General features: G+C 47.6%; 1 protein-coding gene across 3 annotated transcripts in view; it reads left to right on the forward strand.

Moving 5' to 3' along the window:
- Window positions 1–16,415, forward strand: part of sbf2 (SET binding factor 2) — a 108,866-nt gene that overhangs the window by 24,778 nt on the left and 67,673 nt on the right. Inside the window, exons 1-2 of one of the 3 annotated variants that reach the window (XM_035417972.1) lie at window positions 10,212–10,356; window positions 12,827–12,872. The exons of 1 other annotated variant lie outside the window; for it this stretch is intronic. In XM_035417972.1, the coding sequence (XP_035273863.1) occupies window positions 10,277–10,356; window positions 12,827–12,872 (126 nt within the window). In that variant the 5' untranslated portion in view covers window positions 10,212–10,276. Of the gene's footprint in view, window positions 1–10,211; window positions 10,357–12,826; window positions 12,873–16,415 lie in introns of those variants that run through there. One more of the 3 variants, XM_035417970.1, reaches the window with a different exon arrangement.

Raw genomic sequence — 16,415 nt, forward strand, 5'->3', positions numbered from 1 at the left:
GTCGAATTGGGTTCCGCGTGCATCACTTTCTAGTGACCCCTGCTGGCCAATGGGCGCCTGTAGATTCCAGTCAAAGATGCTCTTGACAGGTCTCTCCTGCTCCACTTTATGCTAGCTTAGCTGTAGTCTACAATGTGAAAATATGTGGCTGGCGACACTACGTGTTTCTGCGGAGAACCGTGGATGTCAGTACCCTCCCAGCGGTGGAGTTCCCGCATGTACATGGCTGTGGTTGCAGCCAGTTGGCCATTCCGTATTGGGATGGGAATTGGATATGCTCAGCCTCGCTTTGGGTGCCAAATTTATAAAAAATGAGCAAAAAAAAATCTTGAAAGACACATGGACCAGAAGGACAGCCGAATATAACATTTTGGAGATCTGTTAGAGAGTAAATCACTGGAGACTTTAGGAGCAAAATGATGCTCCTGAAGTCCCAGAGTTTCAATTTCCTGTCACAGTAAATTCAAAATAATTTTTAAAAAGACTTTTCCAGTGATGTTCCATAGCATGAAGACACATATCAACCTTACTGATGAGACAACACCCTCTGAGGCAACATCTCACTTCAATGCAAACCGCAGTTATGTTTATCTGTAAGGTGATTATTCTGTGAGATACAAGAGGCGGACTGTGGAACTGTGTTGATTTTGGCTAAGTGTGTCACACTGGGTGGGACCATATAGTGCAGTGCACTAATGGAATTCTGCAACGGCTCATATCCTCAACGAGACTCCTGCTTGCATCACCTAAATGCCTTCCGGGGAACAAAATGAAGGATAAACTCCGGCAAATGGGCATGACCTTTCTCAGCCCAATAGAAATCTTAGGACTTCAGAGGAGTGCCCGGTACATTCCTTGTCTCCTGCGTTGGTCCTGAATGGTGCACAAGCCTGTATGTGTTCGTTGATCTTTGTCGTTTTGTTTTGTTTTCCGGTCGATTTGCGGCGCTTGGCGTAACCTTTCGAACGGTTTCTGTAACGTTCGCCCGTGACGCGGCAGCCTCAGGGCAGGTACCAGCAGCCTCTTTGTGCGCCATGATGTCACGGCGAAGCGAAGCCGGAGCGTCACTCCCAGAATACCCGGCTTTGTTGCACGCGCGGCCTCGGGCGTGACTGGGCGCGGGGCGGACAATAACGGCACTGTTTCGCGTCTGCACTGTGCGGGCTTTCAGCTTCCATTCAGTTCAGCTGCCTGTCTGTGGGCTCTACTCGGGCTGCATTCTGTCACCCATCTTCCCTCTGACAGATCTCAATTTTAAATGTTCTTAAATGCCCCTAAAGTTGCTGCTGCTTTTGAATACAGGTGTTCTGTGTGCCTCTTAAAACTTATTTTCTCATTGGGATCTGGTAAGGATAGGGCTTTACAATAATTGTACTTACTCCACTGTAGTGTGTGCACTGCAGATGTGCTTGCACTCGCGGTATTGCTCACCAGATCTTAGGTGGGGCTCGTTTCCAGCGGTTTGAACATTTTGTTTTTTTTGCAGCAGCAGATCTTGATTGGTATCGGGTTTGTTTCCTTATCAGGTGTCATCGCTCTCGTTTTGTTTTTTTTCCATTACATGTGAAGAGCAGGAGGGGGAAAAAAACACCGGGCCGTCGTGAGAGGCTGCTCGGAGCGGCAGCACGCGGTCTGCTCTTCAAACCCTGCTCCGCAGCTGCAGCCCTTCCTGATTCGCACAAAGCTGGACGGGCGTCAAAAACATACGCGGCGCGAACAACAAGCTCCGCTGAGCGGTGTTATTGTGTGAGCGAGATCTGGCTGCCGCTCAACTGCGATAGTGACACTGTACAGAGGCTGGTATTTGGTCAGGTGTGCTGCATTCGGTGGTCGTAAACCCTCATTTTGATTTGACTTTAACAAAACAAAATGAACAGCAATGGTGTGGGGACTTTTTTTTGGAATATGTGTATGTGCTTTCCCCTCCAATGGCTGCATTGCATTGTTTTTCAGTAATGTTGGAAATATGGCAAATTTCACAACGCACTTCCTTTTTATGTGTCATTTAGTTAAATTTAGCATGTCGTTTGGGACCCACTTGAGCCAATAATGTTCTTCTAGCAACAAAAGAATGTGTGTTTTTAACATGATAAATAAGATGGCTATCTTCCTCTTTTGGAACAAATCGGTGGCAAATTTACAGTGTAGTGCAGCTCTTGTCTCCTAAATGATTTTTATTTATTTATTTATTTATTTATTTATTTATCTATTTATTCTCTCAAATTTTCTCATCTGGCGCTGAGGTCATCGTGTTCCTCTGTATGTCTGAGAAATGCTTGGCCAGTTTTTGGGCAGGGAGTTTTGTATGATTGTGGTTCCAGCAAATCAGTAATTAGTCACTGAACATTTTCAATTGGCCAGTCACCCCAAAGGGAGCATGTCTTGGCTTGGTATAAGCAAAAGAATCTTAAGTTGCAAGAAATTCCTCTCACATCTGTCTTCTGTTTTTTTTCCCTGCAAAATTTTGAATCAGCAGTTATGGTTCTCATGTCCCCACAGTGACACCTCTGCAAGGATCACTGCTTCTCCAGTGGTCTTCCATGCGCTACAAATGCCGCTGAGGAATTTGTCTCTCCTTAAAAACCTTAAAAGAAAACGTTCCTTGCGTTGTCGGAAATGTTAGGCTGAAATTGAAGCAAAACATGGACATCAGCCTGCTGTGGTTTCTGTTTCTAAGAGAGGTTTCACAGAATTAAAATTTGGCTGTCTGCCTCCTTCTTAAGTTGTTTACTTGCTGCTATAACAGCATTAACCTCGACCCTTTCTCTGGAATCAAACAGCTCTGCTTAGCGAGGCAAAATATGAAATGTCATAATGACTAAAGTATGTTCTGTGGCATATTCTTTGTAGTCCTCCTCCAGTGACCAAAAGCCTAATAAATTTAATCGTGTGCTCATTTGAAGATGATATTTTTCCATGAGGCCCTACTTCATGATCTGAAGGAATTTGACCTCAGTCGACTACTAAATACTCAATGTTAGTGTCATTTCTCTTGTCTTTTTTTTCAATCTAGTTGTGTAGTCATTCATTAAATTGTTTATTCAATATCCTCAGCTGTAATCTGGACCATGGCACATGTCCAAGAGGACTTAATTGGAGAATTCAGTGGTAAAGCAGGGGGTCTGTTGTGGTGCCAGTGGCCTGGAGTTCTGATTAGGGTTAGAGAGAGACTGTAGGCTATGTGGGGTGAGAGACGGGTGTAAATAGCTTTGAGAGCCGCCCATTGGTTCTGCTAATGCCCCCAGCAGAGAAGTAGCACCAGGAGTGCCTGAAATCCAGAAGTCACCCAGTGCGCGTGTCTCTTCCTGCGCCTTCTGCAAAGCAATTTCCCAGAATGCTCGCTGGGAGATTACACAGCGCTCTCCGCGCTGGAGAAAGAAAACGCCTGGTTATTCTTTGCTCACCTGTCGAACAGGTGAAATGAGAGGTGTGGTAATTTCACAAAACCAAGCAGTCTCACCTGCAGCTGCAGTGAGAGTGGCCCCTCTGTCATAGACTTTGGGAGATGAAAACCGCACTGTGTGCATGCTTTTATTATAATCGTATTAGTAACAGTAATAATAATGGTGTTTTGGATAGTGATGAGCTGATGTGCAGGGTTGTCTTTACAATGCAAATGCCGGCATGTGCTCCATATACAGGGGGTTTCTGAGGGTGCTGCACTTCACATTTGTGTGGACACGCACTCACACACACAAGCGCAAACACATGTGTGCGCGCACACACACACACACACACATTCTCACAAATTGTCACACATTCTCGCGCTGCACGCACGCAGAGGCACACACGCGTGGTCTGGTCCTCAGATGTGCCACCCTTGCCCCTTACGATATGCATCATCCAGCGCTGTGGGGTGGTACTGTGAGCCTAATCTCTACAACCTGCAGTTTCACGCACTTGTTTTCTTTTATTAATGAAAATATGTATCGGAACAGATGGTGAAAAGCCTGGCGATAAAAGTGTGACCCAGCAGGATGTTTCTGTAGAAGGTTCCCCAAACAGTGCTGTTTACCGAAGGATGCGTGTTACCAAATTCGCTATCCGCCCTCTTATAAAAATGTTTTTCAGAACAACTTCAGCACGCGGAGAACTCTTCGCTTACCTTGTAAATCGCCGGGTCCTCTCCTGTCCAGACTCTTCGACCCGCCATGTTGCGTCGGCCGCAGAACTGTCCCCAAGGTCCGGGGGCCGTGGGGGCCCCACGCGTGCGGCCCCCGTTAATTACCGCGCCTGCTCGTTCACGGCGACCGAGGCGACGGTCTGTTATTGTGGTTTTATTTTCCCTTCCTGTCAAAAGAAGGTTATTTTGATTAATACCAGGTTAATGACCTCCCACAAACCAGAGAGCCAGCGAAAATATGCCAAGCATCTTAAACTGATACAGCTTTCCTCCAGCACGGTCTGCGTGTGTTTACGGCGCATGCATGCGAGCCTGAGTGAATGGAAAATCTCTCACTCTATAGACTGACCTTGTTCAAATCGCTGGGGTCCAGCCGAGGAATGTCAATCCTCCTGTGGGGGGGGGCGGAAGAATGCTGGGGGTTTTGCATGTTTTTTTAAAAGCTTGGTGGTTATTTTTGTAGTTGTTTGCTCTGCCTAGTGTCTTTTCTGGACCTGGCCATGTAATGCAGCAGGTTTCTCCACTTTTTGTATCGTCTGGATTTTTCAGTCATAACATTGATTGGGAAAAAAACATACATCCATTTTTTTTGTCATTTTGGGTTTTTTTTTTTACATGCAAATGAAATTTATAAGTTTGCTTCTTGTACTGTGAATGTCTCAATTTCCTACAAATAATTGAATGGTTCAAAATCCCATGCTATCTTAGTAAGTGTTGGTATTCTTGTAAATATTTTTTGAGATTTTTGCCACTGATGCTGTAGCTTAGATTTTTCAGTGATGATGATTAGTCCATTTAATGATCATTTAGTCAGTTAAAATGCATTGACTTTCTTTATGATACTACACCATGGCAGTAGGGAACTGGTGTTGTAACCTGAAGGTCGCAGGTTTGAGTCTGGGTAGGACACAGCCGTTGTACCCTTGAGCTCAGTGCTTGACCTGCATTGCATCAGTGCATATCCAGCTGTGTAACTGGCTGCAGTGTAAATGCTGTGTTAAGGTTGTGCAAGTTGCTCTGGATCAGAGCGTCTGCTAAATGCCTGTAATGTAATGTATTGTAATGTAATAGTATGACCCTGTTATTGCCCGGGAGTCATAATGTCAGTTGTCTGCTGTAGTGCTGGGATCTGGCTCAGCTCTACTCGGGTCAGGTTCCAGATGCGTTTCCATAATATTCATCCCGGTGCCAGTTGCCATTTTCAGGGCTGTCCAACGTATACAGACTGGCTGTGGGCGGAGCCAGCAGGGCTTGTTCGGGAGATGTCAGCGACTGGAAACTCCAGAGATAAATATGTAGCCTATTTCACAGTGAACCAAGATTCCATCGCTGATCACAGCAAACCACCAGAGGGAGATACAAAAAAAATGCAGTCTACATGTATTTGTAGTGTAGGCTTGGTTTTTGAACTACAGAAGACGTCCATGCACTCTGGATTCAGTGAAGCTGCAGGCTGCACCTGCGGATGTGTGTGGTGCGGTGGACTGGCCATTCTATGTAAGCGGGCCAGGTTTAGCGGAAACCAGTCTGGGTGCCAGCCTCACACGGGCACAGGGGTGTGAGTGGAGGGGGAGGTATCTAAGGACAGCTGGGTGCAGAGGACGTATCTAAGGACGGGGAAACAGTTACGCTGTTATACAGATCGTCATAATCAAAACCTCACAATGATAACCGTAATGACGACAGTAAAACTGAGGTTAAAACAACAGCTGGGTGTTGTTAAGATGGAGCTTTGAAACTGCGAGATGGACCTCGCTGCTGCCTCTGCTTCCACTGAAGCAGTAATGTGAGACCCGAGAACATGCATTTCATCCAGGCCACGCAATTCCAAAGAACCGGAAAAAATGAACGTACATTTCATTAAGACTCGAACAACGATTTTCATCTGTCATATTTTGAGTGTGTGAGAGAGGTTGAAAACAATACTAAAAAAAAAAAACAAATCCATGGAAGGAGAGTGCAGAGATGGCCGTGTTATTTCCCGTTTTTCTGTCTCTGTTCGGAGAGGAAGCTGACTCACCCAAGGCCGTGTGTCAGCCCCGCTGAACCAAAACAACTCGCCGATGTGCCGGACACAAACACCTTTCGGTTTGGGCTCTGGGACAGGCCGGTGACGAAAGGGGAAGAGAGCCGGAGCGGTCTGGACCGAGCACTCAGGAATCCCTGAACGCATCCCGACTCTGCCCCTCTTCCAGCTCCTGTTTTTCACCGTCTGGTGGCCTGAGGTTTACGGCCTCTATTTATGAGCAACAGTAAAATCTGCTGAGCTCTCGTTTTAAAGGAGAGAGAGAGAGAGAGAGAGAGAGAATGAAGGGAAGGGGGAAAGGGAGCGGGAGAAGGAGAGGGAATTCTCTGGAATACCGGAGAGGAATTCCAGCCATGCCGGAGTGCAGTCTTGTTTAGTCTGCGGAGCGTCTGCACCTTTTATCATAAATCACCTGCCCCGCCACTCATTCACTCAATCGCTCCGCTCTTTCTTCTCTCCTTTCTCTGTTTCACTCTCTCATTCCATGAGGTGCGCGCGTGGCGCCTCCTAATCCATAAATCTACCCGAAAATGTTTGAGACAGTGGGTCACCTTGAGAGGCTAGGCGGAGTTAGGTAGGAGGTGTGTTTGCTGGTTTGCTGTGCACTGCACTACTGCTGTCCTGCTGCATAACACGCCCTCCCTGTGCTCTGCTGGGGACACAGTGTCACACCCTGCCTGTGCTTTACAGGGGACACAGTGCCACACCCTGCCTGTGCTCTACAGGAGGCAGCGACATGCCCTCCCTGCGCTCTACAGGTGGCACAGTGCCACACCCTGCCTGCGCTCTACAGGTGGCATAGTGCCACACCCTGCCTGTGCTCTACAGGGCCCAGTGTCACACCCTGCCTTTGCCCTACAGAGCCCAGCGTCACACCCTGCCTGAGCTCTACAGGTGGCATAGTGCCACACCCTGCCTGTGCTCTACAGGGCCCAGTGTCACACCCTGCCTGTGCTCTACAGGGCCCAGTGTCACACCCTGCCTGTGCTCTACAGGGCCCAGTGTCACACCCTGCCTTTGCCCTACAGGGCCCAGCGTCACACCCTGCCTGAGCTCTACAGGTGGCATAGTGCCACACCCTGCCTGTGCTCTACAGGGCCCAGTGTCACACCCTGCCTGTGCTCTACAGGGCCCAGTGTCACACCCTGCCTTTGCTCTACAGGTGGCATAGTGCCACACCCTGCCTGTGCTCTACAGGGCCCAGTGTCACACCCTGCCTGTGCTCTACAGGTGGCATAGTGCCACACCCTGCCTGTGCTGTACACTGGAGCTAGCCTGATGCTTTACTGTAGGTACACAGCACATGTCCAGCACTGGTCTAGCTCACCTGGCAGATCATGTGAATAATTGACCACAACGGTGCCAGCAATATCAAACTACAGCTACCTCTCGTCCATAGCACTGATGCTAACCAGAGTCCTCCTGTTTGGCATGAATCAAACATAACTCGAGTTATAAAAACCATTGGGGCAGTATCACAGGGTGGTGCGATTCCAGGGCTTTGAGCCGAAGCGTTAAATCATTCTGTTCTGAAGTCCGGACCGCAGCACTGCCCACCTGCCCGTTTCGGGAATGACCTTTTTTTCCCTCTTAAGTCGTGACGGAGAACAGGCGCAAAAGCGGCTTTGAAAAAGCCCCGAGGAGGAAGAGAAAGAACAGAGGGAAAGTATCCATTGTGCTGGGAGAGGGGGAAGTTCCTCTCGTAAAGTCCCGCACGAGGAAGAACGTTCACTCTTCATCCTTTTCCCGGCCTGAACGTCAGAGGCAGCTCGGCGGCGGCGCACGAAGCTCGTTAGCGCTGCGCTGGAGCAGGCGGGGGCGCGTGTTAGTGGATTAGCCACGGTTTCTGCATTTCCTGTGCACATGGCCCGCCGTGCGATTCTCCCGCTGGCCGGGGTTCAGCTCTCCCGGACCCCCCCTTTTGTTTTCGGCAGGTTAAAAAAACAGGCAGAGAACACAGGTTTGGCGGTAATCAGGGGAGTGCACGGCGCACTGTGTCGCTCCCATGGCAACGGCGGACGACTCGCGGCCGTCCTGAGGAAGCACCTGGCCTCCTCACATGCGTGTTTATCGCTGCGGGCCTGTCCACGGAGGGACGGGAGCTGATGATGTTTTTACCAGTAATCCTAACAGCTCAATCCCTGATATTTCCATGCTATGTGTTTATTATAGAAAGCTCTTTGTTGTTTATTGCCTGCATTACATAACCACATTATGATACTCTCACTGTTGGCCATACTGGTTTCCATGAACATAAACAGGTATCACCCAGCGTGTTCCAGATCTTTATCTGCTTTGCTTAAGTTCTGTAGTATGAGGTAAATGCTTATCTTGGAGGTGAACAACAAGATTTGTGACATTTTCCAGTGCAGTACATGAGAGCCACTCCAAAACAGCATTGATGAAATTCACCAGATGTTATCTTGGCTTTGAGATATTTAATCTTTTCCTTCACCCGGCACTCTGAAATGCTTAAGCTGTGCTGTTCTGCGTGAGCCTTGTCATGCACGGTTCAGAGCAGGAGCAAGTCAGCAGTCTTACAGAAATAGGACTCCATGACACCACCCCTGTAAATATTAGGTGTTCATTATATGAATAATTGCTATTAATATTAGGTTAACTGAACTTATGTTTCCTCTTGAGCTTGACATTTAGCCTCCACCAGTCTGCCAGGGGGCAGGGACCAGGGGCCAGTCTGCAGGGGCCAGGGGCCAGTCTGCAGGGGCCAGTCTGCAGGGGCCAGGGGCCAGTCTGCAGGGGCCAGTGTGCAGGGGCCAGGGGCCACTTCCAGCGATGGTGCTGAGCCCACTGTGGGTCAGGTCCTGGATGATGACATGTTTATGTGGAGCGTAAGAGCGTTAGCTGAGAGATTTATGGATTTATTATGAGTCAGCTCACTGAAGCCTGAAAACATCGGCCGTTCGCTCGGGACTGAAAAGCAGCCTGCTCTGAGCCCTGAGCGCAAGCTAGTCATATTCGATACAGTAGAATGTTAGCAGATTGGATAACGTCCCCTGGGTGTCCCTCTACTGTGTAAGGTGATGAGATTTCCCTGCGATTTCACACTCCCTCCCAGTCCCAGCGAGGAGCAAATTCAGGCAGCAAATAAATAATCTTGTAAGAAAGGAATGTCTCGTTTTATTTATTTGTATTTCCATGCACGGTGCAGATTGAAGCGTTTAAGGCTGAGGACAGAAGTGGCGAGCCCGCTGTGTGTTTTCAATTTGGGTTTGCGTTTCTTAGAAAACCGCAAGTATTCGGGCCCGGCGTGCAGCGCACCAGGGGGAAGAGGAGGAACACGTGTGCCACATGCCGGACTGCGCACGGCTTTTAGTGATTGACACGTTATTGTACATGGAATACATTTTTTTATCTTTCCTTGCTGGGTTAAGATTTTAAGCACACATGGCATATCATTGATACTCCAAATTACCGGCCTGGAATTGTGATTATTGTTCTGGTTGCAGAATGAACGGGATCTATTACCCCCCACAGCACCAGATCTGCTGCATTTATAATCTCCCTCCACAGCTGACTAAAAATAACCTTGCCTAAAACATAACATGTGTGCCATGTTGCATAACAGCACCAAGTAACTGGAGAAGTATTTAGGACAATGGCAAACTGATGCGAGGCAAATTTGGCTGTAAGGACACTGGGCCCGGCGAGGTCCAGTAGAATCAGAGACGACTAGAGTCAGGAAGTGCTGCTGGTTGTGGGGGGAACTGCTTCCGTTTTTGTCAATCCTGATAATTTTTTTTCTGGGAAGTGCTGTTTAAAACTGCTCCAGCAAAGGCCCAGCTTCTTCCTGGATCCCCATACGCACTGTCTAAGAATAGAGCTCCTGTTTGTGCTCCCCTCAAAATGTCCTAGGTCCTTCTCCCCCCCCCCTCCCCCCCCCCCCCCCCCGTCCTTACACCCCCGACGCCATTCCTTGGCTCAGGATGCTAGCCCGAGCTCAGCCGTTCCGGTCTGTACAGATAACCTCCCGGAGTCCTCCAGCAGACCAGCCAGTGACCTGGAGATGACCCGTTCCTCAACAACCGCCACCTCTGGCCCCCTCCCATCAGGGGCTGTTTCAAGTCATTGTCCCACCTTCCGGAGAAGCGGAGCCTCGCGGGGTGAAGATGGAGGGAAAAGGCCCATCTGCTGTTGTTTTCCTGCACCCAAAAGAGCCTGCATCAACACTTAGCCTCAGGTTCAGCCGGTACACGCTGTCTTCTCTCGTAGCTAATTTTATGGCTGGAATAAGCATTTCAAGGGTAACCTTTCTCCTTTTTTTTTTTCTTTCAGTTTTTGGCTAAAACCCAGAGATGTGCTTAATGTGTTTTGAATGGATGTTTTCCATTATACATATAGAAATAGTTCAATCCTTTGAATGGGCGGCCTTACTGATAATGCCATCATATGGTAACATGACGGAACATAAATGACCTTGAGCTCTTTTGGTATACATGTTTTGGGAGGTGTAGTACCAGCCCCCTCCCGGCCCATATGACTGGAGTGCTCTCCCTTTGCTCTTCACTCAAGACTTCCTAAATATGTTTTTGGGGCACCATGGGTGGATTCGAAGACAGCAGGATGTGATGGGTTTTTTGAAAAACAAAAAAATTTCTCAAGGCAAACGGGGCACAGACTGTGCAGAGTTACGTAACAGAATGTTATGGCATGGGAATCATGGCCCTGCATCCATTAAGTTATGTAATGTCAAAGTTGTTGTGGGTTTTTTTCTTGGGAGGGCCTAAGTGGGTGAATGTTTATCATTAGTTTCACTTATTGTGAACAAATACACTCTGTGCCACTTCATTTTATGGCGCTGTTCTCATCATTGAGTGTCTCTGTTTTCCATGTTCAAATAAATAATAGCAGTTGTGTGAGAGGCATTGAAAAGGTCAAAGCCAGAGTATTTTTATTTTATTTTGTTTATTTTGTTTTTTTTATTTTTTACTTTGCACTCTGTATGAATTTGTGTGGTGTGGAGTGGGAGGGTGGGCTTCGGTTGGCTGTGCTATGTGGAGTACTGCGTGGTCATTGGCCTGTTATCTGCTATGGATTCTAATTTGTGTGCATTCCCTCCATTCTTTCCCTTCACTCTTTCGACGCTCTGACGGTAATTCGAAATCGCGAGATCTGTCCCCCCGTGTGGTGCCGCTGCTTGTTCAGTCACACATTGAGTAAATGTACCTGTACCGGCCCTGTCCATGGGCTCACATGCGTGGGTGAAGCGGGAGGCCCGCTCCCAGCCCCTGATGAAAGAGCTGATGGAAGTGTTTATTATTGGCAAGTTCTATGTCGTCCCAGAATAGAATAGAACTATTTGTCCTTGGGAATTCATTGTGCACAATAGTACTCACGGCATTACCACTAGAGCATATTACGACACCTGCCAACAATTAACACCAAAAAAAAATGCTGTGTATTGGATGCTGAGGAGGTGGGAGGGGTTACCAATGATTTTGACAAGCACAGCTAAGAGTGTACTGATCAGACAGGGATGTGATATTTTGGAAGAGCGTTCTCAGGGTTTTTCCTCCAATGTTAGAGGTAGCACTGTGTGGGTCGCTGTGTGGGCTGGGGTATCAACTCGAGGGTTCTTTTGGAACTGTGGGGAGAGAGGTCAGGAGCCTCCTGCCGGCATGCTGTGTGCTCAGTGCATGGAGGCTCCTGTACTCTGTTCCAGTCACGCTGACACACCCACGTACAGTCATTCCTAACAGGTCAGGTCAGAGAACCTCTCGTAAATATTTTCTGGTTCAGACATACTACCATCTGTCTCAGGGTCACACTGCCTGGCTCAGTGACTCTGTGATAATGCAGGGCTCTCAGACACCGATCTGTCTGTTCTTTGCTCCCACACGATGCTGTGGTCAGAGCTCTGCTCCCTCATGGTGTTGAGGTCAGATCCCTGCTCCCACCTGGTGCTGTGGTCAGATCCCTGCTCCCACATGGTGCTGGGGTCAGATCCCTGCTCCCACATGGTGCTGTGGTCAGATCCCTGCTCCCACATGGTGCTGTGGTCAGATCTCTGCTCTGACATGGTGCTGTGGTCAGATCCCTGCTCCCACATGGTGCTGTAGTCAGATCTCTGCTCCCACATGGTGCTGTGGTCAGATCCCTGCTCCCACATGGTGCTGTGGTCAGATCTCTGCTCTGACATGGTGCTGTGGTCAGATCCCTGCTCCCACGTGGTGCTGTGGTCAGATCTCTGCTCTGACACGGTGCTGTGGTCAGATCTCTGCTCCCACATGGTGCTGTGGTCAGATCCCTGCTCCCACATGGTGCTCTGGTCAGATCTCTGCTCCCAAGTGGTGCTGTGGTCAGATCCCTGCTTCCACATGTGCTCTGGTCAGATCCCTGCTCTCAGACAGAGCTGTGCTGGGATCCTGCTCTTAGGAAACCGGAAGGCTGAAGGGAGAGCTGGAGGCCTGGCACATGTATTGCCATCTGTGTGGATATCTGGAGCCGTGCCTAGACTCTGCGCGCGCCCCCAATCCCCCCCGCCCCACTGCACCTTCAGGAGAAAAAAATGCCTTTTTATGATCCCTGGGCACTCAAATGGAGGAATGCATCAAGGAGCACTGGTTTCCTAGAAACAACTCCTGCCAGGCTATCCAGAATAAAAGAGGACTTATTTTATCTAAATTGCCGTGTAATTGTGTGAAATTCTCATTTTACAGCCCTTACCTAGCAGATGCTACCGACTCCCCACAGAAGGTTTTAAAGGTATTTGCAGTTTGGATGATTTCAGTCGTGATGATTTCAGCTGTCCGTGGCATAAGCATGTGTGTTTGTGAGTTTTCTCCTCTGTTGTTGCTGTGAATGCCTTTTCTGGAGCTGATGTAGGATGACGCGGTTCAGGATGTCCACCAATCAGCAGCTGCTTGAATGGCTTGCCAATAATGGCCAATGAAAGTGCCGCATCCCACTCATATCCTGCAATTTGGATGATGTTTCCTGCTTCAGTGTGCATGCATGGATAAATGCATGAAATCTGTGGGCTGTTAATCACAGGTGTAACTATCAGTACCAAAGGAGGGATGAAATGGCAAAGAGTAGGGATTTGTTACACTTGTCAGTAAGTTTCCCCATAATTCGGCTCAGTCACAGGAGTCTATGAATGTACTCCATCAGTGTGTTAGCAGAAAAGGTTTTTGGCCCCGTAGAGAGATGCAGAGGATTTGATATGATGGCCAATTCATCCACAGTGATTTATGTTGTGTCTTACCTTGGTAGCTGCAGTGTGATTATATGCAAACACGTGTTAAGACAAACTAGACTAAACTAAAGCAGATGTGTATAGGTGTTAGTAGGAGATTAGAAAAGTACAGTTTCTCTTGGCCCCCGTCAGGCACGTTCTGTCTATGCTGGTTGTATAGAAACAGCTGAACAAATTGTTACTTTGTCCTCCAACAGAAAAAATAATCAGAGTTATGGTGGTCTAGCTAGAGAGCAAGCCAAAAGCATAGCTGTGGTGAGGAAAAAATAAAGCTTAATACTGATTACTTTTACTTGCTTTTACTTCCTTCCTCAAAGCACTGACCTTGAGTTAGAAAAGGAAAATGAGGAACAGACCGCATAGTGGGATGATGGAATACTACATAGGATAAAGTGAGACAGCACTTTCTGCCTTTTCTTGCGTGGGATTTCTATATGCGTTGTTTTATCTTTTTTGGACTTTATTACTGTCTTTAGGCCTCTTTCCCATTACTCTTTTATGATAAGTAGCCAGCCTTGCTAATAGCGGCCATACGCATATACATTTACATATATATGTGTGTGTGTGTATGTGTGGGTGTGAACTCTGTCTACTTACTATCACAGTTTGGGTTGATGGGGGGGGGGGGTCACTTATCTGTTAGTCCCTTGTAGCACAAGCAGCTGAGGCCCCGATTCTGTAGCTGTCCTTCCTTCTTTGGCCTGATCTGCGTGACATGGTTACAGTACCTTCAGCAGGACATGAGGTTCTCTTAGATCACATGACCTACACCAGGCCAGCTGTACTGTTTTCCCTCTGGAGATGTCCCAGGCAGCTAAAGATAATATTTACAGAAAAATAAGTTTGAAAAATAATATTTTGGTTTTGTTGAAGAGACAGGCCTGCAAAAATATTGTAGACTTCCCCAAAGCAGTTGTTGTTTAAGACCTCAGTGTTATTTCAAGCTGTGTTGAAAATGAGAACATGCCGGAAGGCGTGAGTAGACTGTACAAACGCCTGTCCAGGTTTGTTAAAGGGATTGTTTCTGAGAGCAACACAAATTCATGTACCTGTACATACTGATAACACAGGGAACTTCGGTGGGCTGTCGATCACTAATATTTTGGAACGATAAAAACAATTTGCTCTCCACACCAAAAGACTATTGGATCGTACGAATGAGCATATGATAGCTCCTCCCATTTTGGATTTCATGAAGCTCACTGTCCTGTTACTGTGTTGTCCCTTGCTTTAGCCCTCCTGGAATTTGACTATAACCTAAGTAGATGGATAATAATTGATAATAATGGCTGTAACCTTTCTGTTTACTCAAAAGTTTTTATGTTATCTCTCATCGGTCTGACTTCCCAGGTATGCAGCCGGTAAGGTGTTTGCCTGTTTTTCCCTCGCATTCTTGGAATATTTGCGTATTTGTGCAGTTTTCCGCAGTCGTCCTTGCATCCGTTCGGTCCCTGGAGTGACAGGTTCCGCTGATTTCCTGCGCTGGTTTTGTGTGTGACAGTGGCTGCTGACATCCTGGCCCATCTCTGGGGCAGCAGCCCTCGGCACGCTCTGCCTCCCCCCCCTGCGCAGACCGCATCCCGTCCGTCCAGTTCGGCTGTGAATGAGCGCTCTTTCCCAATGAAAAAAAGAGAACCATACCAGAGCACATTCCTGAAAACTTACTGATGACAAGGCCGGGGTTTACTGTCAAGTGTGTCGTGACGGTTGCTCGAAAATGTGTTAGAAAAAATACATTTTGATTTTATTTTGAAAAAGATAATTACAAAAGGGTGAGAAAAGCCGCGTTTTCCACACTTTTTCTGAATGGCCACAGGTCCCCAGGGAGCAGTAGGACTCTGACCCAAACCTGTCTGAAATCGATCAGGCGATTGGCTCGCCCCTGCAGTGTCAAGCTTTCATTTTCCCAGTAAATATTGCAGATGCTGTGGAAAATAACTTCTGGCCCCGGCAGCAGAACAACACTTATTTTTCGCGTCCTGACCTCCTGATTGAGGTTGGTGTGGCACGCTGCCAGTCTGAAACCGGGTTTGAGTTTTGGAATCGAGTCCCTCACGTGCCAGGGTCACGCTACAATGGCTTCACTGCGAGTACGGCTCCCCATCCATTACCGCTGTTGGCTCCCTGTCCCAATGTAAATCAACAGTATCAATAATCCCAGCTGCCAAGGTCCGGTCCGGCACCAGCACAGCCAAATTACTCACTGCCTGGCTCTGGAAACCCATGTCCTGGTCTCCCCCCCCCCGTCCCCAACCCACCGCCCCCAGCATTACCGTATTCTAGAATCAGAGTTGAGAAACCCAAGTTTTTTTTTTTTCCTCAGGTCCCAGTACTGATGAGTTTATAAACACTGTCAGCAGAAATATTTTTGGCATTTTTCTTTTCTCATCTGTGCAAAGTGTGTGCCTTCTTCTTGAACTGCATTCCAAAAGCTTTGCATGCGTCAGCAGTTTTGAATCATGCAGCCCTAATTTCATTGTTTGAAACTGACTGCTGCTGGCAAAAGCGCTTTGTTGTTTATGTTCAGCATGGGCCATTGGAGGTCTAAATGCATAAATAACATCTGTGATAGAAATCATGTTGACAGAATTAATATATAAAAACCTAGGAATGATTAACATCTGAAACAGAAATATGGCAAGAACGGTGATGTTCGGCAATTATTCTCAAGTCTAAATGGAAACACTTGCAATAATTCCAGTTGACAACAGCGCATTTGCTGTTTTCCAAACATTCATTGTAAGAAGTGACATTAACTGTGCCAGAACTTATGTTCTTGAAGTTTCACAGATTCTTATACTCTTATAAATGTACTGTATAATTTTTTTTGATTTTAAGAGGTACAAATGTATTGACTCCAGAGCATAACTTGCACTGCAGCCTCTTTGTATGCCAAGCCTGTTACGCTCGGTATTCCCCTTATTATTCCACTGTAACGTGTTCAGTGAATTTCCCATTTCCCAGTGGAGGTGGTCGTAAATAGTTTTTTTTTTTTTGGAGAGGTGGGCACGGGGGCATTTGCGCAGAGCTGCGGCGGTCGTTGGGACCGT

Source organism: Anguilla anguilla, chromosome 5 (assembly GCF_013347855.1).
Source record: "Anguilla anguilla isolate fAngAng1 chromosome 5, fAngAng1.pri, whole genome shotgun sequence".
NCBI classification, from domain to species: domain Eukaryota; kingdom Metazoa; phylum Chordata; class Actinopteri; order Anguilliformes; family Anguillidae; genus Anguilla; species Anguilla anguilla.